General features: G+C 56.8%; 2 protein-coding genes across 3 annotated transcripts in view; one reads left to right on the top strand and one right to left on the bottom strand.

The window, feature by feature from the left end:
• The first annotated feature begins 1,209 nt into the window (after positions 1–1,209).
• Positions 1,210–5,523, top strand: BRF2 (BRF2 general transcription factor IIIB subunit). Its single transcript, XM_060653605.3, has 4 exons — positions 1,210–1,986; positions 2,922–2,981; positions 3,429–3,750; positions 4,720–5,523. The coding sequence occupies exons 1-4, from the start codon at positions 1,833–1,835 to the stop codon at positions 5,447–5,449; spliced, it is 1,266 nt and encodes a 421-aa protein (XP_060509588.3). The 5' UTR covers positions 1,210–1,832; the 3' UTR covers positions 5,450–5,523.
• A 612-nt stretch (positions 5,524–6,135) lies between these two features.
• Positions 6,136–21,884, bottom strand: part of ADGRA2 (adhesion G protein-coupled receptor A2) — a 35,490-nt gene continuing 19,741 nt past the window's right edge. Inside the window, exons 3-19 of one of the 2 annotated variants that reach the window (XM_078445555.2) lie at positions 18,227–18,298; positions 17,898–17,969; positions 17,671–17,742; positions 17,221–17,384; positions 16,582–16,795; positions 15,907–16,071; positions 15,103–15,301; positions 14,446–14,595; positions 14,159–14,320; positions 13,136–13,360; positions 12,723–12,939; positions 11,613–11,821; positions 10,802–10,929; positions 10,367–10,490; positions 9,761–9,906; positions 9,158–9,247; positions 6,136–8,927 (exon numbers count right to left, since the gene is read on the bottom strand). In XM_078445555.2, the coding sequence (XP_078301681.2) occupies positions 7,661–8,927; positions 9,158–9,247; positions 9,761–9,906; positions 10,367–10,490; positions 10,802–10,929; positions 11,613–11,821; positions 12,723–12,939; positions 13,136–13,360; positions 14,159–14,320; positions 14,446–14,595; positions 15,103–15,301; positions 15,907–16,071; positions 16,582–16,795; positions 17,221–17,384; positions 17,671–17,742; positions 17,898–17,969; positions 18,227–18,298 (3,676 nt within the window). In that variant the 3' untranslated portion in view covers positions 6,136–7,660. The remainder of the gene's footprint in view (positions 8,928–9,157; positions 9,248–9,760; positions 9,907–10,366; positions 10,491–10,801; positions 10,930–11,612; positions 11,822–12,722; positions 12,940–13,135; positions 13,361–14,158; positions 14,321–14,445; positions 14,596–15,102; positions 15,302–15,906; positions 16,072–16,581; positions 16,796–17,220; positions 17,385–17,670; positions 17,743–17,897; positions 17,970–18,226; positions 18,299–21,884) is intronic. The other variant, XM_078445556.2, reaches the window with a different exon arrangement.

The raw sequence follows: 21,884 nt of genomic DNA, 5'->3' as shown, positions 1-21,884 counted from the left end.
TGCCCTTGTTCCCCACTGTGGTCCAGGTAACTCACAGTCTCATTAGGCATACAGAGAGTCCTCTGTACCGACCACTGATTACAGCTCTTTCAAAAGAACCTACCGCCCTGTCTCCTCAGATCCCTTTCTTTTTTGAGGCCCCAATCCTTTGAGGTCTCTCTGGGTACATGGTCACTGTGTCGTCTGTCTCTTCAGGTTAGTAAGCGCCATTTTTAATTTTGAAATCTTTTCAGTTCTAGGACGCAGAATTTATTAGTCTTCTAAGGAAGGCAGTTGTATCTTATCTTGTAACCTGTAACCTGTACCTTATTCCTCAAGGGAGTATCCCAATTTGTTAAGGGGCTGACAAAACATCCGTATTCCTCAATCCATTCTGCACAGGAGCTGTCCAAACATTTTCTGTTCTCAGGGAAAAGTGCTGATCTTACCTTCCGTCCCCAACCCCCAATGTAAGGTTGAAATTAAGCCCAGAACAGCTCCTAAAATCTGCTGATGCCAGGAGCCTAATTCTCCATTTTCGGCCCGAGAAACAGATTCCCCACACACACTTTAGGCACGTGCTGTGATGACTCCCATCTGCTTTCTTGGAGTCATATGGACAGACTTTGGTGGTCCTTGTCATTTAACTCAACTTTCTTATTTTTCAGACACAATGGATTAAACCTTTCAGGCGTTAAAATCTTTATTCTTGAGTGTGATTACATGACTCTTTTGGCGACTTTTAATTTATATTCAAACATAACATACATAATTTTAAATTTGTAAGCTTGGTTTCTGTGATAGTATTACTAGAGGCACAATTTTGTTCAAGATTCTCTGAGTTATACTATAGCAAGCTAGGAACTTTGTAGCAGAATCTTGGAATATCTTAAAGCTCAGCTTAAGCTCAGTTTTAAAACATCTACATCTGCTTGAACCCTCCAGTTTGCCCAAAGCCTCATCATTCCATATTCTTTCACTATCAACTCCCTTGGATATTCCTTGCCTAGTCTCTGAAAGCATTTGAGTTTGCCACTCTGGATTTAAAAAAAATTTTTTTTTTTAATGTTTATTTATTTTTGAGAGAGAGCGCGCAAGCGCTTGGAGGGGGGAAGGGCAGAGAGAGAGGGAGACACAGAATCTGAAGCAGGCTCCAAGCTCTGAGCGGTCAGCACAGAGCCCGAGGGGGAGCCTGAAGTCATGAATTGTGAGATCACGACCTGAGCTGAGGACGCTTAAACGACTGAGCCACCCAGGCGCCCCTTGTCACTCTGGATTTTAATTCAATTCCCTCATTCTATCGTTGAGAAAAATAGACTGCATAGACAGGAAACAACTTGCCTGGGAAAGCCACTCTGGAGAGTAGAACATAATTTCCTGCTTTCTCACCATACTTTGTACTATGGCCAAAATCAACATTTGTTACCAAAGAGTAACAGAGAATCTACGATTCCCCCAGCATTTCAGAAGTTAGACTTGTTTGGGAATGGCCACAATTTCTTGTCTGTTATGTGTGTCCACGTGAGAAGAAATCTCACCTAAATTCAACTCCCCCGCCCCGGTCTGGCCCACTTCAAACCGACCTCAGACGCCGGGGGAAGGCAAGGCGAAGACGCGGTCCACACCAGGAACCTTCTCTCCTAGCTCACGTTTCTACCCGAGCCCGCAGAGACCAGGACCGGAAGTGGCGCTCGGTCGGCGTACAGAACTGCCTATGTAAACCGCGTTTGCTCTGGCCGGAAGAGAAAGGTGCAGCGCTTAGAAGGCTCCCCTCCTAGTACCGGCTTCCGCGCTGCTGCTGTTGCGGACGTGCGAGTAGATATCTGAAAGCTTCCGAGACTCTGGGTTGTGACATGCCGGGCGGAGGCCACTGCCCCGATTGCGGCTCCACTGAGCTCGTGGAAGACTCTCACTATTCGCAGAGCCAGCTGGTGTGCTCAGACTGTGGCTGCGTCGTCACCGAGGGAGTCCTTACTACCACCTTCAGCGACGAGGGCAACCTCCGAGGTATTTGTGCCGGCCTTTCCAGGGCCGTGGGTATAGGCTGGGGTGGTGGAGGGATTGACATCAGATTCCTCTTATTCCTCTCACGCCCTCTCGTTGTCACGTGTACACTTAACTACGGGAGAAAGTGACCTAAAGTGAACGAGCGCTGCAGGAGGGCAGGGGCGGCCATTCCTCTGCGTTTTTCTAGCACCTGGTACGGTATCTGGCATGTATTAGGTCTCATAAACGTCGACCAAATGAAACAGAGAAACAGAGTTTCACTCAATTTATCTAGTTTGGGTGTGATGGACGGATGGAATTCTTTACAAGTGCGGAAAAAGTATGAGCCCGAAGGAGCCTTTAGCCGTAATTGACAAACACATCTTTTTTTTTTTTTTCTTTCTTTCTGAGTCCCTGACCAGTGCAGCCCTCAAAATCAGCAGTCAAGAAAATTGCGTGGATTGGATATACAGGAGGGATGGCTGCAAATTTGGAACTCTTGAAGCCACTTTAGTGCAGTCTTAACCTTCCTCAGTCTCTGTATTTTTTTTTAATTTTTTTTTAACGTTTATTTATTTTTGAGACAGAGAGAGACAGAGCATGAACGGGGGAGGGTCAGAAAGAGGGAGACACAGAATCTGAAACAGGCTCCAGGCTCTGAGCTGTCAGCACAGAGCCCGACGCCGGGCTCGAACTCACAGACCGTGAGATCATGATCTGAGCCGAAGTCGGCCGCTTAACCGACTGAGCCACCCAGGCGCCCCTTAGTCTCTGTATTTGATACTGCTTGTGAACGTAGAAAACCAGATGGACTTTTAATGTGCAAAAATGGGCACCTTCATGAGACAGGGAGCAGAGCCTAATGATATGAATTCTCCCTGGTTTTGTGTGGTGGGAGGCCAGGGGTCTGGTGGATAAAGGCTAAACAAAGCTATTTCTTGTCCCTTATCTTACAGAAGTAACATATTCCCGAAGCACAGGGGAAAACGATCAAGTTAGCCGCAGCCAGCAACGAGGTGAGACTCAACCTTTTATGATACAGTGGCCTTAAAGAAAATTCTTCTGATGGTCCAGCCCATCCTCTTGCTTTTCCTGATTTCAGCATTGCTATGTAAGGTAGAGTAGAAGAGAATGGTAGTCCGAAATAAAGAATGGAGATGGCCTAAGAGAGGTGGCAATTCAGTATACAGTGTGGGTATGTTAAAGGTTGATTTAAGCATCCCAGATCACACTTTGGCTTGGCTCTGAATCACACCAGCCCCTGAAGAGTGGTGGGTTGAAACGTGACTACTTTCCCCAGATTTCTTTGTGTCTTTAGAATGACCTCACCAAGCGTCACTTCTGTCATTGTAGAAAAGTACATCATTTGTGCAACTGGTATGGGAGACAAGTGTAGCAGAAGTTGCTAGGAGCCACTCAGTAGTGCCTTTGACCCCTCTGACTCTGGCTGTGGGCTTTCTTAGGTCTCCGCCGAGTGAGAGACCTCTGTCGAGTCCTGCAGTTGCCATCAACATTTGAGGACACAGCAGTTGCCTACTACCAGCAGGCGTACCGACACTCTGGCATCCGTGCTGCCAGGCTGCAAAAGAAGGAGGTGCTAGTTGGGTGCTGTGTCTTGATTACCTGCCGACAGCATAACTGGCCCCTAACCATGGGAACCGTCTGCGCCCTGTTGTATGCAGATTTGGATGTGTTTTCTGGCACCTACATGCAGATAGTGAAGCTCCTGGGGCTGGATGTGCCCTCGCTGTGCTTGGCAGACCTGGTGAAGACGTACTGTAGCAGGTACCTGCCTACCGGGAAACCCCGGGACGGGATGGACCCTTAGCCCTCAATCTTTTTACCTTTCTGTCACTTTTTCACCAAAGCGCATCTAAAGGGATTTGGGAGGAAGATCTATGTTCTCCCTCCCTTGTGCTCTTGTAGTCTCTCTTCCTAGTACTTGGCGATAAAGCTGATTCCATTTCACATTTCTAAACTGTTTGGCATTTCCGAATCCCTTTGCCTTTATTGCATCCTGATGCCTGATGTAGGCAGCGCAGGTATCAGCCTTGTCACCGGGCCGCTGAGTTGCGGCTCTCACGTTGTGCGTGGCCTGCTTGGCTGTGTGCGACCGCCCTGCCTCAGCAGGATCATCTGCAAGTGGAGGTGACAAGATGTTAGTGACCGGGCCAGTGGTGGAAGCTACTGCTTTTTTTTTTTCATTTTATTTTTTTTAGGAGCCACGTTCTTCTCTTTTCTCTTCTCTTTTTCTTTTCTTTTTCTTTTCTTTTCTTTTCTTTTCTTTTTTCTTTTCTTTTCTTTTCTTTTCTTTTCTTTTCTTTTCTTTTTTCTTTTCTTTTTTTTCTTTTCTGAAAATAGAGTAGAAGGCACAGGCTACCAGTGTCAAGTTGTGTTGGGTTTGCCTGGTTACTTCCTAGCTGGATGACTCTGGGCCAGATTTTTAACTATAAATGCACATAATGGGGCGTAGAGTGGATGATAGGAGAGCATGTGTAAAGCACGGAGAATACTGGCCGACAGGGTCGCTGACACATTAGCTTCCCCCCTGCATGCTCCTGCCCTTCACCTCACGGGTGGGAGAAGCAGCCTGTCTTCTCTCAGCACCTGTATAAACCCGCTGCCAACAAGTTTGAGTATTTGTTCCAAGAGGACAGAACAGCCCACCTGGAGTGGACTGCTTTTCTTCACTTGGGAAGAGCAGTCCCCTCCCCCATGGGCATCGAGACCAGACTCTCCTTTTGGTCATTTCAGCTTCAGACTGTTCCAAGCCTCCCCGTCTGTGCCACCCAAATACGTGGAAGACAAAGAGAAGATGCTGTCGCGAACACTGCAGCTGGTGGAGCTGGCGGATGAGACGTGGCTGGTGACTGGGCGGCATCCCTTGCCTGTCATCACTGCTGCTACTTTTCTGGCATGGCAGTCGCTGCAGCCTTCGCATCGGCTGACGTGTTCCCTGGCCCGTTTCTGTAAACTGGCGAACGTGGACCTGCCCTACCCTGCTTCCTCCCGCTTGCAGGAGCTGCTCTCCGTGCTGCTGCGGATGGCTGAGCGGCTGGCCTGGCTGCAGGTTCTGAAGCTCGACAAGCGCTCTGTGGTGAAGCACATCGGTGACCTTCTCCAGCACCGCCACACGTTGGTCCGCAAGGCCTTTCGCGATGGAACGGCAGAGATGGAAGCTGGGGAGAAGGAGCTGCGGGAACGGTGTCAGGGGCCAGAGCAGGGAAAAGAGGAGGTGGCGAGTAGTTCCTTAGATTTGCCTGAGGGGAAGCGGCCAGCTAGTCCCACCCCTCTCCTCCCACCTTGCATGTTGAAGCCCCCAAAGCGGATCTGCCCCCCACCCCCAGTCTCCACAGTCACCGGAGATGAGAACATATCTGATAGTGAAATAGAGCAGTATTTGCGTACCCCTCAGGAAATTAAGGACTTTGAAAAAGCTCAAGCTGCAAGACAGGCTGCCAGGAGTGTTTCTAACCCTCCCTGATGTACATCCGGGGGAGCACTCACCACATTCTGACAGCAGCTTAATAATAATCCTGTCCTATCTGGAGAAATCAGCATATGTAAGTCCTTAGGTGTTTTCTTGTTTAAAGGAACCAAGGGACTCTGCAATTACCTGGACCCTGGGTCCTGGAATAGAAGTTGGGAGCAGTGCAGGGACTATTGGCTTGGAGAGAATCGGTCCTTTGGTGCCGGAGAAGTGGCCCATGTTTGTATTACGTGGGATGGCTTCCCTCCTAGACTGGTTGGAGGAGGTTAGGCTTCCTCCTGGTTTGAACCGGGTACAATGCTGCTGCTACAGGCCTGATGATGGGCCCTCACTGCTGGTGTGGAGCGGGTGGTATCTCGAACAGTATCAGCCCCCAGAGGACAGGAACCGGGCAGCTGTGGGCCCAGTGTCCACCTATAGGCATCGATGGGTTCTTGTGTATGAGGTCATGAAATCCTCCACTTCATAACAAAAGGACCGTGGGTGGACTAAGGTTATAGCTCAAGGGCTTTGCAAAATTTTAATATATTAAAACAAGAGGCATCTGCTAGAAAACATTCTATTGTATAAAACTCAAGCTTTTAAAAACATGTTTTCTTTGGCACTTTTCATCCCCTCCCTCCCTTTTTTCCCCAGCGTATTGCAAAAGCTCTCCAGTGCTAAGGCATTGGCAGGGTATGTAAACGGCAGCCAGCATATGTGGAAGAATAATACGAAGCTTTTTTTTTTTTTCTTTTTGTCTAATATTGTCTGTGCAGCAAGCATAAATAACAGGATTCATCCCAAGGTGTGTGGGTTTTCTCCCCTCCCTTATGTCTTTTGCCTTCGTGATCAGGCTGCAGTGACATGGACGCTGGGAGGGGACCTAGACCAGGTCTTGTTTTCCTGTTCTTCACCAGGCCCAGGTTTCCCTCCACCTTCACTGGGTCCTTTAGTAAAAGGCTGGTGGTGACTTTTTAGGTTGGGGGAAAATATGGGTGCTGGTGTTTAAAAGTAGTGAAGGCACAGGGCCCGGGTGAGCTGCAGGGACCCTACCTGATACCTTGAGGGATTCAGCTTGGGAGTCTGTGAGGCAGGAAGCCAGTTTGATGTTTGGGAGGTTTCTCCCTAACCTGACTTAGAGGTCAGTTCTTGGACTAGTCCTTCCATACGGCCTCATGGAGGCAGGGAAGTCTCTTCCTCAGCCCCATGGTGTTAGAAAGCTGAGACTAGGGGTGTGGGGCTTGCAACTGAACAATAAGTGCTTCCCCAACACTACCTGCAGCCTTGTGGTAGAGCCTCTCTTCGGAGCACTGTTTATAGGGCCAGGTTTAGGGCGTGACTGCCTTCAGCTCCAAATCTAAGCACTACGACTCTCTACTTCCCTCAGATCCTTCCCAGGCATCTGGCAGAGTCAGCTTCTCAGGTGTAGGGCCTTGGCTTTGTCCTGGGACGCCCCCTCTACAACCCTGCCATGTGGTGTGTGGACCACTCCTGTGGGAAGTGTCCCACCGTCCCTGATGGTGCAACCTTCCCACCTGCTCCCACCCCCTTCCCTAGAACTCCATCTCCAGAGCTGCTTTCACACGGTTCTACCTTCTCTTGCATAGTTTATCTTAAAAGCAGCACCTATAGGTCCTGGTCACCTGGTTCAACTGCTAGGCTGGCCCCCTGGTTGGCCAAGAGCAGGGTTGGGGAGAGGCCCTAGGATCTAGGCACAGAGGGCTGACTTCTGACGAGGGCAGTGAGGAGAGAACGCTGTTCTCAAGCTCCTGTCATCTGAGTCTTCCTGATCAGGCTGATGACCATCAGTGAGGCACGGTGGATAAGCTGTGGGGAGTACCTAAGGAGGAGCCCACCTGGGGGCTCTGGGGGGGGCAGTCTCCCACTCCACGGGCTGGCAGGACCTCCCCTGCTACCCTGGACGGCACCGATTTGACTGCCAAAACCAGCCTGGGCTGGGACGGAAATGTATCATGCCTGTGGTCCTGGGATTGTCCCTACCCCAGAGGGACTGCCCTCTTGGCGGTGGCAGGCCTCCCCCTGTCGTTTTCCCCAGCCTCCAGGACTAAAGCTGGTGTGCCGAGCCGCAGCCATGGGCGCCTCTACCTCAAACCCGTTGATGTACCGGTTGACGTCTTTGAGGCCCCGCCCCCCCTCCCCCCCAGCAGCCTGGGTGACAGGGCCACATGGCCAGCCTGTCCTACAGCGTCGCCCACCCCCGCCCTAGACGGTGGTTTCGCTCTTCCACAGCCCCGTCTTCATGCAGGCGCCTCCGGCCGCCTCCGTGCCCGTCATGGTGATGTCGTCGTACTTGGCCCCCTTGGGCGCGCCGTTCAGACTGGCCGCGTTGAGCGGGTACGAGCGGCGCTTGCTCTCCCTCTCCAGCGCGCCGCCCCCGCCACCCTTGAGGTTGTCGCGACTGGCGCTGCGGCGCTGGCCTGGCCGGCCCGCCTCGGGGGGCGGCGCCGCACTCGTGTCGCTGCCCTCCGACGGCGTGAGCATGGGCTCGCCCTCGAGCTGGAGGCCCGGGCTGTTGCGGCTGCTGCCCGGGTAGCTGTCGGACGGGCTGTTGTGCAGGCTGCCGCTCTCGCTGGACAGCAGCTCCGGCGCCCCGGCCGCCGCGCCCCCGCGCAGCGCCTTGAGCCGGTTCTTGGCGCCGGCCTCCCCCGCGCGGTGCCCCTTGACCCGACTCTTGTGCACTCGGCGCCCGTGGTGCAAGTTGTTGGCGTGGCGGGGCGCGAGGCTCCCCCGGGAGCCCGTGGGCTCTGGCTCCCCTTCCCCGCGGGCCACCACCCCGGCCTCGCACACCTGACTCTGGGCCAGCTGCAGGTTGGTGAGCTTGCAGGGGCCCAGGGGCGGCGCGTGGCCGCTGCTGCCGCTCGGGGAGGACTTGAGGGAGGGAGGCCCCTCTCCGAACACGGGGGAACCGTCCTCTGAGGCAGCGGGCACGGCCCGGGGTGAGGCGCCGGGGGCGGAGGCGTGGGGGCAGCAGGCACGCCAGGAGGCCCTGACGTCCCTGCGCCTGGCACAGTGGTGGGTGAAGACGAAGAGTCCCAGGGCGGAGGCTGCCACCCCGTACAGGCAGCTGCACACCACCCGGGGCAGCCAGCGCTGGGACACGGCCAGAGCCCCACAGGCCCACATGGCCAGGTACAGGAAATGCGTGGTCACCAGCGCCCCCAGTTGGACTCCCGGAGAATAGAGGCCGTCACCATCCTCCGGGGGCCCGGGTGTCACCACCCCCGCGCTCCCAGTAGCCAGAAGGGAACCTGAGTCATTCAGGAAGGGGCCGCTGCTCCTGAGCCTGGTGGAAGCCCTGAGCTCCTCCCCTGGCTCCAGGGAGACCCTGCTGGTGCCCCCCTTTGGGCTCTGTGCCAGAGGACCCCTTAAGCGCAGCCCTGCACACAGGAAATAGATCCAGGTGATCAGCAGAATCAAAGCCACCGGGATGTAGAAGGCTCCTAGGCTTGGACGCCACACCAGCCAGCAGCTGAGGGGAGACACAGGCAGTGGATGAGGAGGGGGAGCACGTCTGAGGTGGCTGGGTGGCTGGGGTGATAGGACATGGTGAGTGGAAAAGCAGAGGTTGGCTGAGTCAACATGCATGGGTTTGGGGTGGGTCGCCGGCTGAGCGGGCCTGGCAGGTACCCCTGCCAGGGAAGTAGAAGGTGTCCAGTGTCAGGGTGGGTGGGTTTGGGGCGGGCGGGCAGCGGCGCTCACTAGGGGCTGTGGTCCCGGTAGTTGTGGATGTTGACAGCAGCTGTGATGCCACAGATAATGAGTGGGATCCCTCCAGCGATCAGATAGAACCTGGGGAGGAATGGGGTTTGGGGGTCAGAGAGATGGGGAACCAAGGGAATTGGAACCAGGTGCTCGGAAACCTTGACTCAGGGTCTCTGTCCCATCCTCTTTCCCCTTTAAATTCTGTCAGAATTTTTTGCCTGGGACGCAAGGCCCCTACGGGGCAGGTTCAGTAGATTCCTAGGGGACTTGGCCAAGACTGTTCTAAGGGAGAGAGGCTAGAATTGCTCTCTCACCCTAAACACTGCAGAAATCAGGGTGCTGCTCACGTGGCCAGGATCCCTGTCCAATGCCCTTTGGAGTCTCTTCCTTCCCTGGCTTTGTCATGCGGGAAAAGCCCTAAGGGTGCACCCACCCCATGGCCTTGGGCAACCTGGTACCACCTAGGGCCTTCTCTCTTTGGAGCGTGATCTCCCAGGATCTTGGACCCACCCTGCATCCACCCTGGGAGGACAGAGCTTGGTGTTCTATACCCGCCTCTGAACCCTTCACCCTTGCAAAGCTGACAGTCGAGGCATGTACCGGAGCATGGGACGGGGAGCTGGCGGGGCAGAGTCCCCTTCTTGTGGAGGGGGCGCTCTCCAGGTGAGCTCCTTGTGGAGGACGCGGGCCTTCACACCCATCCAGAGCAGTGTGGACAGTGAAGAGTAGTGCAGAGTGACACCCACCTGCAGGGTGAGGCCACTGACGCTGGGGGACGGGGCCGCTACGACTGGAGCCACCCCAGAGCCTCCGTGCGCAGCGTTCTCCCGCTCCTCCCAGGTTCCCATCCCCAGCTCTACCCAGATCCTCCTCAAGGTTCTGACCCCGTGGTCACCCTCTCAACTTCCAGCCCGGGGTTCTCTCCCACTCCGGAGACTTGACACCCCTGCTCTTGCTTTCTGGCTTGTCCCTGACCTCTCCTTGCAGACCCCATTCTCCACTTTGAAGACCCATCTCATAGTTTCTCTACTTCTTACCTCCCCTCCTCTCATGCCCCCGACCCCAGCAAGGTTGGACACAACAGTGGAGGTGGGGCCTGTTAGCATGAGTCCCCTTTTCCCCCTGCACCCACAGACTCTGTGCCTAGGCTGCCATCACTCATCTAGGAGCGCCCCCCGCCCCGCTCCAGCCCCTTCTCCTGCTTACTGCCTGGCAGACCGTCGGGTAGTTGGTGAGTGTGATGCCTCCTGCAAAGACGGCGGAGGTCATGGCCATGTGGAAGCACAAGTTCAGCAGCATGTGCCAGCCCTTCCGGGACACGTGGATGGAGCTGCCCCAGAAACAGTAATTAATGGGCCACTCAGCCCAAGATCAGGTCCATGGGGTCTCAAGGTAATTCATAGAGCAAGAGGGAAAGGCAGATATCTATGTGCATACATGTGTGTGAGTGTGATAGAGGCCCCAGGGCAGGAAGGGCTTAACCCCCAAGGTGTGTTTTCCAGCCCTAGACCCTGCAAATAAAATGCTAGGCAAGGGCCCAAGAAAGTCATGTGGCCCCACTGGGGAAAGGAACACTTGGCCAGTACTTGGTGAGACCCACAGCCCTCCCTCCTCGCCCACCCCTCCTGCAGGCGCTCCCACCTGTGGTTGAGGATGTAGGTGATGATGGTGGAGAAGAGGCAGAGCAGCAGCAGGGCGGTGCAGGGATACACGACAGGGTGCAGCCCTGCCCCTGAGCCCCCTACCTCCCTGGGGAAGGCACTCAGCTCCTAGAAAGAGTAGGAAAGAGGACGTATTAGGAAGCCAGGGGTAGAGGCCACCCCACGGAGTCCTGGCCAGCCCCCCAGGCCACTTTTCCTTTCCCCAAGCCCTGTCAGCTTTGGCCCCTAGTCCGTCCAGGTAGGTGAAGATGTAAGTGCTGCGAGTCCGCTCTTAGGAAGTCAGTCTTAGGCAGTGTTAATCATCTACTGCCTGCCTATTCCTCCCTCCTAGTCTCTTGCCCTTCCGGGAGCTTTTCTGAGCCTCAGCCTGAAAATCAGGGATGAGGAAAGAGCTGGAAGTTTCTATCATCCAGCTGATCTGGGAGAGCGGGCTGCAAAATGTGGTGAGGGAGTGGGGTGACCAGAAAGGAGAAATGTTCCCAGATTTTTTTTTTTTTTCCACTTTAACAATCTGGGTCTCAGAGAGTGCAGGATGTGAAGACCGGGGCTGGGGAGTTCCAGGTCCATCTCTTTCGATGAGCGGAGGCAGAACCTCCCTGTCTCCTGAAAGATGAAAAGGTGTGGGGAAGGCCAGAGGGACGTTTCCCCATGAGTCCTACAGTTACGAGGCCCGATAAGGCTGCTGTCCTCTCTGTAGTTCTCTGTGGCCCCAGGTGATCCGAACACCCCCATTCTCACCTCCCACACATTCCCCAGAGTTCTCCCAGCCTCCGGGCCCCTGTCGCACTCACCATGAGCACGGCCACGTTGCCCAAGTGCTGGCAGTGCAGGGAGCTGACGTTGGGCTGGCTGGAGCGGAGCTGGCAGCCCTCGGGGCTCCAAGCCCCGGGGCCGCCCGGCCCGTCCTGGCTCCATCGAGCTGCCATGGGTTCGGCCCCTTCAGCCCAATGCCGTAGCGAGACGGCCACTGGCTCGGTCAGGTTCCCCACACCACAGCCACCTGTGGGAGACAGGGAGGTCCACACGGGTGGAACCGGGCTGCGGGGAGGCTGGCTGTATGGAACTAGGTGGCAGCGAGTGAACAGCCCGAGCGTGCACTGAATGCCCGCGGGCCAGGCGCCGGCCGGACTTCGGGACATGGTTAGGTGCCAGTTCGGGCCCTGCCTTCCAGGTGGGCAGTCTCACCAGGGTGACACAGGGATGGATCAAAACAAAGCACCAGGGGGCGCCTGGGTGGCTCAGTCGGTTAAGCATCTGACTCTCAGTTTCGGCTCAGGTGGTGATCTTGCAGTTTCCTGGGTTCGAGCCCCGCATCAGGCTCTGCGCTGGCAATGCGGAGCCTGTGTGGAGTTCCCTCTCTCTCTCTCTCTCTGCCCCTCCCCTGCTCACGCTGTCTCTGTCTCTCTCAGAATAAATAAATAAACTTAAAAAAATTTTTTTTTAAAGAAAAATAAAGCACTGGGAGGTGGCCTGTTCCAAGTGCCGAATGAATGGTGGTGACCTACCTGAAAAGAGGGGACTCTGGGGCTGGGGTCAGGGACAGGAAGGTGGAAGGTACTTGTACTCAGGGAACAAAAGGTGAAGAGAGGACTCAGGGATGGAGGGAGTGGGGGCACCCGGAGAGGGAAAGTTGGCACCAGGTTAGGAGGTCGGAGGGAGGGAGGGAGGCCAAGGTGGGTCAAGGGTCTGTGTTTTTAACTCTTGCAATTTGACAAATCTGGGATATAAATCCCAATGTCTTCCTGAGGCTTTTCTCCAGAAGCCCTTTACAGGATGTCTCTGTCCCCTATCCTCCTGGGAAATGGGGTGTGGTCACTCTCCTCTGCCACTCCCCCAGGCTCTTAGGGGGTGCTGTGGGTGAAGGAAGGGCAGGAAGAGGTGTGGGGAGTTCAGTGCCTTACTGGTTCCTGCAAAGATGACAGGGGTGGCCACGCCACGCCTCTTGCCAGGCCCAGGGGCTCCAGGACGTGAGGTGTTGCCGTGGCTGCGGAAGAGGCGGCCGTTTCGGAAGATGAGCAGTTGCAGGGTGCAGTCTGGGGGGACAGGGGGAGCCAGGGCAGCCGGAAGGGACGAGAACAGACTGGGCGGCAGCTGGATGGAGGCCAGGGCCACGCTGTTCTGGGGGGACATCGGAGTTCCTCAGAGACATCTAGGACCCCCTAGGACTCCAAGGCCTAACGGTTACCCCCTCCCCCCTCCCCTCTACCCCTTTTCTGGAGCAGCTTCCACTCACAGCACCCACTCCCACGAGGCACCTGTATCTGGGCACATCCCCTCTTAGCATCCGCCCCCACACGCCTCCCCCAGTGCCCACCTTGATGTGGAAGGACGACAGAGAAATGCTGGGCCTCCCCGTGGTACAGCGGAAGCGGAGCTGCTGATCGGCCAGGGGCTCTGGCTCCGGGGAGGGGTTCTGGCCGGGGCTTCCGGGCCGTATGCCCAGCACTCCCGCCTCCCTTCTCTGGAAGGCTGTGCAGGTCAGCCCCACGTAGCTGTGTGGCTTGATGAGGTAGGCCTCCAATGCCACGTTTCTTGAGTTCTAGGGACAGGGAACTTGTCACTCCCACCCCCCCCCCCCCATTTGAGATCTGGCGGCTCTCTCTTGGCTTCCTGCTGAGACCACACGGTCCCTCTCTACGGTCCCTCTCTGCGGGTTTGCTCAGGCTGTGTCCCCCTACGCATTCTTCCTTCCCATCTTCCCAAGGCTTGGCAGTCTTAGGTCTGCTGCCGAGTCTCCCCTACCCCTGGCGATGGCACCTTCTTCCTCCTAAGACCTTTCCTCCCACTCACACCCTACCTTGTATCTTGCTCACTTCTCAACAGATACTAGTTCTGCCACCCCAACTAAACCGTGGAGCAGGGTCCACGTCCAGCCTCCTTGTACCTCCGGAAGTGCCTAGCACAGCATCTTGCTCCCCTGTGGTTGCTAATGGGTTCACAACCCACCCCTGGCGATGTCACCCTCTTTTCAGGGGACAGATGTCTCCATCACTCCTTGTTCCATCACAGTGCTGTCACCCTGATCCCAAGCCCCTCTAGTTCCTTGAGCTGGTGCTACGGTTCCATTCCCCACCGTGAAGTCTTGCACAACTTCTCCCTCTCACTGGCCCCCTCTCCTTTGCACTGCTCCTGACAGCTCGGAACTGAATTCCACTCCACTGAGTCATGCTCCGTGCTCTGGCTAGCTGGGCGCACGGCAGGTGCATACTTGGAGGACTTGCTGCCCGAAGAGAGGAGTGTGTCCGTCCTGGCTGGTGAGGGTTGGCCCCCGTTGATTCTAAGGCCCCTCCCAGTGCGAGGCTCCCCAAGGAGCTTCCTCCCAGCCGACCCATATTACCACAGAGATGTGCTGGGCATGGGGGCTGAGGGCAGCCCCCCCGATGCGCTCCAGGGCACCCACGATGCCGCTGCAGGCCTTGTCTTCACGCTGGGCCAGCCACAGCAGGTGCTCGTCTACCAGCATCAGGTTGCTGGCCATGTCCACCATCACCTCCACCAGCTGGCAGGGGGCAGGGAGTCACTGAGGGCAGGAGTCGGGTTTGGGGCCCGGGGGCTGGGACACAAGAGGCTTGAGCAAGGGAGGGGGTGGTTTCCAGGGGCCCCAGAGGCCGGGTTGAATCTCACCTCTTTGATCTGGTCGACATAACCCAAAAATTTTTGGATCATCTGAGCCACATAGACAACATCCATCATGTCCGAGAAGCTGGCCGCCTCAGCCGTGTACACCCGCAGCTGGTGGGCCAGGGTCAGCGCGTTGGAGGCGTTGATGGGCATCTGGGAGAATTGAGGGGAGAAAGGAGACCGTCCAGTTCTGCTCCTTCTCGCCGAGAACTGCCCCTAGGGGGCCCCCTTGTCTGTGCTGATGCTCAGGGTGCCGGTGCCTGGGGAGAGGGGTCTAGCCCACCAGCTGGGTCTAATCAAGACAGGAGGCACAAGGAAGGAATGAACTCAGGACTCAAGGCTGTCCACTCCGAACACCACTGGCCTAAGGACGATGGGACCACCTCACGCTGTCCTTGTTTTCCCCCTTAAGGCTGTCCTTGCTGTGTTTGGGACTAAAGATGCTCGGGGTGGCCCTGGGAGGGGCTGGTCTGAATTGCCTGGAAGAAGAAAATTGAGAGAACAAGAGCCCTTCACCGCGCACGCCCACAGAGAGGAGGGGCGGCGGAGTGGCCGTGAGGGGGCCTCCAGGCCCCATGGGGCCAGCGGGCTTCTCCCCTTCCCGTTTCCCGACCCAGAGCAGACGGGATGCCCCCTGCCCCTCTCCTCTCCTGGCCTCACCAGCACAAAGGTGTAGAGCACGCGGGTGATGTCGTTGGTGTACAGACAGTGGGAGTAGTCCCCGGGCTCCCAGCGGCCAGCTCGGTCACACCGGCGGGAGGCTCGGGTGCCCGGGGCACCCCCGCTCAGGGGCACTGAGGTGAACGGGTACTGTAGGCAGGACTGGTAGGCTGTGATGCCGGCCAGGGTTCGAGGCCACCTGGGGGTAGAAGCAGGAGTGTGCTGTTGCCCCAGGCTCTTCCTTCCCTCAGAGCAAGGGTCCCTCCCCTGCCCTCAAGAACCTGGATGCTCGGGCCCCTTGGGACCTGGGGGAAGGCTTCAGAAGCGAGGGTTTGGACTGGCCTTCCAGGGGCTCCCGAGCCCCACCTTCTCTCTAACTCTGTGTGTGTTCAGAGTCGGAGCCCTGAGTTCAAGTCACTTAGCCTTGGCGCCCCTGAGTATTCTCAGCTGTACAACGGCGAGAACAGACCCGCCCTCGCTAACTGAGGGGGCCATTGGGATATTACGGCGTGTTTGTTGTGCGAGAGTTTTGTGTACTGTTAATGTAAGGAAGCAAACCAAAGAAACAAAAAAATCCACCCAAACTTCCTGTTCTGCACAGCACATCTCAGATGGGGAGTTCATACAAAAAGACAAGGGCTCTGTCAATACAGCAGCAGGACAGTGGCACTTGGAGCTGGACGACAAAAGTGCTGTCTGCATCTCAGAGCAGATGGGGAGACCCTGGTCACCGGTGTTGTCAGACGCAGGAGCGGGGGTGGGGGCTGGGAGGGGGTTCCTCTGGGGCAGCAGAGGCGGCCGCACCTGAAGTCCCCGCGGTTGTTGGCCACTCGCTCAGCCGGGCAGTAGGAGGCCGAGGTCTCCAGCACCACGATCTCCACCTTCTTGCTGGCGTTGCCCTGGGCCGTGGACACCGAGCACTCCCACTCCCCTGACGCCCACACGCCGATGTGAGACACCGTCAGCTCGCTGCAGGCGGGCAGGGGGAGGGCCGGCTCGGCGAGGTGCTCCAGGTGGCCGTGCCACTCTCCCTGAGCGCCCCGGCCCCGTCCACCCGCGTCACCCTGGCCTAAGTGTGCAGGGCTTGAGCTTCGGGGTTCTTTTTCCTTTAACTGAGCGAGGGATACAAGTACATACTCCTTTCATTCCCATCGGCCTTAAGATATTGTTTTCCTGAGCTTCAATTTCCCTGTGTGTATCAGGGAGATAATAATACCTCTCTCGAAAGTCTATTGGAGAGATTAAGTCTGATAATAGAGTTTTTACATCGTAAAGGCACTAAAGAAAAGTCAGATGTGATCCTTTTTTTTTTTTTCTATCAGGCATTTAATCTGTATTCCCCTATCCAGACCGTGAGTCCTGGATTTCCAGGCACACACACAAGCACACTCTTAACGCCCATGAATGTACTCCCAAGGACATCTGGGCACAGGGCGTTGGGCGGGCGGGGGATGGGTACTGTGGCAGCAGGGCCTGTACCTGGTGATGAAGGTGCAGTCATGGATGAGGCTCTCGGCCAGGAGGATGCCCGCCTGCTCGTCACCCTCCAGGGGGGCCCGGTTGTGGTACCAGCGGATGCGGGTGTCTTCGCCCAGGTAGCTGGCAGAGCACTGGAAGGGCAGTCGGTCACCCTGGAAGACCACTTGGCGCAGGGACGGGATGAGGTGGTGCGTGTGCAGCTCCAGGGCCCCTTCTGTGGGGGGGGACACCAGGGCAGTGAGGCCCGCGTGCAGCAGCGTGCGAGATGCCGGGGGCAGGGGCGTGGTGTGCAGAGCCAGGAGTGGAGCTGCACTGGAGCCCACTGTGGCTGGGGGGTGGGGGGGAAGGGGCAGGAGAAAGCCTCTGGAGATAAGAGCACAAGGAGGGGGCGGGAGGGTTTGGGGCAAGCAAAGAAAAGCACTCCTGTGGCAGCACATTTGTCACCCCAGGAGGTGGGACCAGGTGCAAACACAAAGCAGCAGCCCCAAAGAAAGTTTAGGAACAGCTGATGGAGAAGGACCCCCAGGGGGTTCTGAGGGAGAGGATGCCCTGGAGAACGAGAGGAGGGGGGAGCCTCGAGCCAGTGGGGCCCTTCAGGAGCGCGTCTGCGCCAAGGGTGCAGGGTGAGGGCGTGCTTACCGCAGCGCAGCTGGGCCTCCTGGAGGCCGCCCAGGGCCTGGGCGTGGAGGGCACCGGGGTAGGCACAGAGCGTGTGCTCCGACAGCTGCAGGGAGCGATTCCGGGCCCAGGACAGCAGCCAGCGCAGGCGGCAGTCGCAGGTCAGGTACTCAGTGCCGAGATCCCTGCAGAATGGGTAGAGGGGCCACAGAGTAGAGCGGAGGGGGCGTGGGCTCAGGGGGCGGGGCTGGAGCCCTGGGAGGGAGACTGAGGCTGGGAAGGGCACATTTGGGTATGCGTTTGCCACCACCAGCCTGGCGATGGTGGGAAGGCAGGTATGATGCTTTCAGCCATTGCCTGTCCCGCCTATGCATAAGGCTGGCCACGGTGGTCATGATACTTGCATGTGTCCTTCCTGGGCAGAGAAAGGAAGCAGAGGTCTGAGTCCTTGGGCTGGAAATAGATACTCACACAACCTTAAGGGCTGGCAGCTCATCAAAGACCCCAGGTTGCAGACTGGAGAAGATGTTTCCAGATATGTTTCTGCAGGGGGGCAGGGAACAGTGAGCCCGGATCTCAGGGTCTCCCTGAGCCAGAGGAGGGAGGAGTGGGTGAAGGGAACACAGGGGACTCTGAGGGTCTGGTGCTGCCCTCCCTCCTCCCAGGCCCCTCCTCCCCACTAACTGCCCCTCACTTACAGTCGGAGAAGCCTGGGGAGGCCCTGGAAGGTCTCAGAGGTGAGACAGCCAATCCGGTTGTTGGAGAGATCTCTAGAGAGACACACACACAGCCTCAGCAAGCTGGCCGCGTAGCAACACGTGGATCCACTTGTGGGGGACACAAGTGTGTGGCCGGGGCTCGTGTGGGGAGTAGGATGAACAAGGAGATGGGCTTGAGGTGTCTCCTCCATCGGCGCCCCCCGCCCCAGCAATACAGCATGTTGGGGACAGGGGCGCTGTGAGTGGGGAAACGAGAAGGGACCCAGGGGACCGGCCCCAGGGCTAGGGGAGCAGGACATGCCACTTACAAGCGCTTCAGCTCTCCCAGGCCCAGGAAGGCCCCGGGATGCACCGTGCTGATGACATTGTTCCTCAGGTCCCTGTGGGAGGCAAGTGGGAGTACTCACACCTCTGCCTGTCTGGGCCACATGCTCCCCTGGGGTGGAGAAGTTTCACTTTTACCAGACGAGAACTAGATTTCCTTCTAAATCTCCTCAGCGCTGGTTGGGAGGCTGGATGAAGGATCCCACCCCTTAGACGCGTCTCCGCGGCCCACCCCAGCAACCGTCAAGGGGTGCTGGTCAGAAAGGTGTCAGGAAGCATATGGAAGCCAAGAGATGGGGTGGGGCCACCTGGGACACAGAAGCAGCGCACGGTGGAAGCAAGGAGGGGAGCCGGCACTGAACTGGGAGCTGGGAGCCCTCGCTCCAGGTCACTCCAATCTGAGCTGCCCAGGATCTCACAGGGGCTGCTGTGTGCACCACTTGAAAATGGATGTGAAAGTCTTTTGTAAATTGCTATCCAAAGGTAAGATCTCCTGGAGTGTGGCACTGGAGGAGGTATTTTCATAGCCATCCTGTCCATGTTGATCTCTCCATTTGACAGGTGTGGAAATGGGTCAAGCAGCTGATGACCGCATGGGTGCTGACCTGGGTCTCTGATTCCAGGGCACAACCATTACCGTCCCCACCCCCACCCCGCCCAGCGATCCCTCATTCTTCAGGTGAGGAAGGCAAGGCTGAGGGGGTAAAGGTTTGTCCACCTGCCTTCCCCCCATGGTCTCCTAGGAGCCCACAGTACTGAGGGAAAGTGGCAAGGGAAACACCATTTCTGGGCTGAGCCCGAGCAGGTCCAGACAGAAGAAGGTGGTGCGCCTCCCCGCCCCCCCCCGCCCCCCCCCGCCCCCCCCGCCCCCCCCCCCCCCCCCCCCGCCACCTGCCCTCCAGGGCTCCACGGGGGCCAAAGGCCACCCACCTGGAGGAGCAAATTGTTTGTCCCAGGGTCTGGTTGCTCAAGCTCAACCGCACAGCCACACTCCAACCCTCCCTCCCTTTTATCACCTCCCCCAGTGGTGGCAGGGTAGAGCTGAAGGGGCAGTTCCTACCCACTGGGGACCCACCAGTGCCTACCTGGTCCCAGCTCAAAACCTGGCAGACTGGCAGCTATCTGGGACCACTGAGGACCAAAGTGAGCACTGGCCCACTGGCTACATCCCATCCTCTGCTTCCTGGGCACAGCCACTGGTGTCTAGACCACCAGCTGGCCACTCACCCAACTACTCAAGGACCACCGGAGTCTTTCCTGAGCCCGCCCAGCACGCGCACAGCCTCACGGAGTAATGTGCCAGGAAACCTCCCTGCTCAGCCAGACTGCCTCCCCCTCCTGGGACCGTGGGCTGGGGGCTGCTGCCTCCTTGTTTGCTCCCTTCATTCCATGGTGCTCTCTGTGCATTCCCACCCCACCCCAGGCATCTAGGTAGATTATGAGGCAGAGGGCAAGGGTGGGGGATTCCTGGAGTAATCAACCTGTCAAGAAGGCCTGTGCAAGAAGGTGGAGATTGACAGAGATATCTGGGGCCAGCCTGCTTTCCAAGGCCCACCACCCTCCAGCCCAGAATGACACAGGGCGCACTTGGCCCTGCCTGCCAAAGTCTCAGGGACATCTGTGGATTATGGGCACGAGGGGGTTAACTAGCCGCTCCCAGCTCTGGGAGAGGAAATGGGTGTCCAGGATGGGGGGGGGGTGCCATCCCACCAGGGGGCCTGTTTTCGCACAGACAGTCCCAGCTGGGGACAAAAACACCCAGAGAGAGAGAGAGAGAGAGGAGAAATAAAACACGCTGCTTAGTCCCGCCCATGGCCAAGGGTCCTCATACTGGAGCTCCCTCTCATACCGAGGACGTGGCCTCCATAACCCCGTGTCCCTTGAGAAAGAAGGGAAAGTCAGCAGAAGGGGCCAGCTTCCTCAAGAAGGGATGGCTTCCATACCCAGGCATGCTGGTAGTGCCCCAGCAGGGACTGTGCAAGTATGCAGACCCTAGATGCTCGCGCAGCATGGACACTGGAGAGGGACAGGAAAGGTGCCCCGCCTGGTCTGGGTTGCCCTTCCTGCCCGGCATCCCCCTTTTGGCTCCTTACTCTCACAGCACCCCCTCCAGTGCTGTTCCAGCATGTGCCCCCTGGCCCCTGTTGGGGTCTGGCCATTCTCAGGGCTCTGCCTCCCACCCCCACGCGGGGGACGGGCAGAGGGAAACACATTCCTCATTGTGTCACTTCCCTTCATGGGCTGCCAAGGGGCTGAGGCCGCAGCCCCCCGCCCCTTCCCTCTCTGCTCACTGTGTTTATTCTCATTTCCTCCCCGGCCCCCCTTGAGAACCCCCACCCCGCCTGCCCCACTGATGCTCTGCAGATGGGAGCAAGGCGGCCACTCAGGCCCCAGCCCCTTCCTGCCCTGGGTTTCCTGCAGCCCAGAACCACGTGGCGGGGGGGGGGGGGGGGGGGGGGGTGCTGAGAGGGGAGCTTCCCCCCGGGCGCTGGCACTCCTTTTCCCTTGCCTCACACCCACAGAGTGGCTTTAGGGGTGACCAAGGCAGCCTTTCCAGAGCCCAGGCAGGCCAGGCCTGAGTCTTCTCCTGAGGAGCATAGGCTGGAGGCTGCTCACTGATGGGGCTGATGGGGTCACGGTCCCTAAGGCAGGGGAAGTGTGGCTCTGGGGCTGTACCCTCCCTAGCAGCAGGAGGAAATACTATCATAGAACTTGGATTTTTTTTTTTTTTTTTTTTTGGACCAGCAATGTCCCTATAGGTTGCTTCTCGCTTTAGCACATCATTTTGAAAATCTGATGATGGCTATGGACTCCTGCTTCAGAAAAATGCACTACACCCAACACTGTATGATTTCTGAGGGCTTGTGGCACCCAGGTTACAACCCCCTGTTCGGGATTGTCTAAATCCAATCCCTTCATTTCTTAGCTGAGGTCATGAGGATGAACAGATGTTTCTGTGATGTGGAATCTCTCACTTTCTCCTTGCTTCCACAGAGCCCAGGTCTTGTAGGCTGGGAAAGTTGTGGTGTATGGATGGAGCCTCCCCTCCCCACCACCCCTCGCCCAACCCAGAGCAGGCTACCTTGACTCTAGGCAAACCCTTCTCCCTGTACCTGTGCCAATTTGGAGGAGAAGGACCCGATGGCAGAAGTCAGGCATGGGGGGCGGGGGTGGGATTCCTGAGAGCAAAACATACCCTCTACCCTTCTTGGGAAAGCTGGAGCTCAGGAAGCTGAGTGTGTAAGAATGAGTGTGTGAGCATCAGCAATAAAGGGGCAGATTAATAAAGTGGACTTCATAAAAACTTAAAACTTTTCCTCTCTAAAGGACATCATCAAGAAAGTGAAGGACAACCCAGGGAATGAGAGAAAATCTGTATCTGATAAGGACCTTCTATCTAGAATATATAAATATATAAATGAGAGAAAATATATCTGATAAGAACCTTTATCTAAAATATATAGGGGCGCTTGGGTGGCTCAGTCGGTTAAGCATCCGACTTCGGCTCAGGTCATGATCTCACGGTCCGTGAGTTCGAGCCCCGCGTCGGGCTCTGTGCTGACAGCTCAGAGCCTGGAGCCTGTTTCAGATTCTGTGTCTCCCTCTCTCTCTGACCCTCCCCTGTTCATGCTCTGTCTCTCT

Source organism: Panthera onca, chromosome B1 (genome assembly GCF_046562875.1).
Source record: "Panthera onca isolate mPanOnc1 chromosome B1, mPanOnc1 haplotype 2, whole genome shotgun sequence".
Classification (NCBI taxonomy): domain Eukaryota; kingdom Metazoa; phylum Chordata; class Mammalia; order Carnivora; family Felidae; genus Panthera; species Panthera onca.
This window is presented reverse-complemented; position numbering and strand designations above follow the sequence as displayed.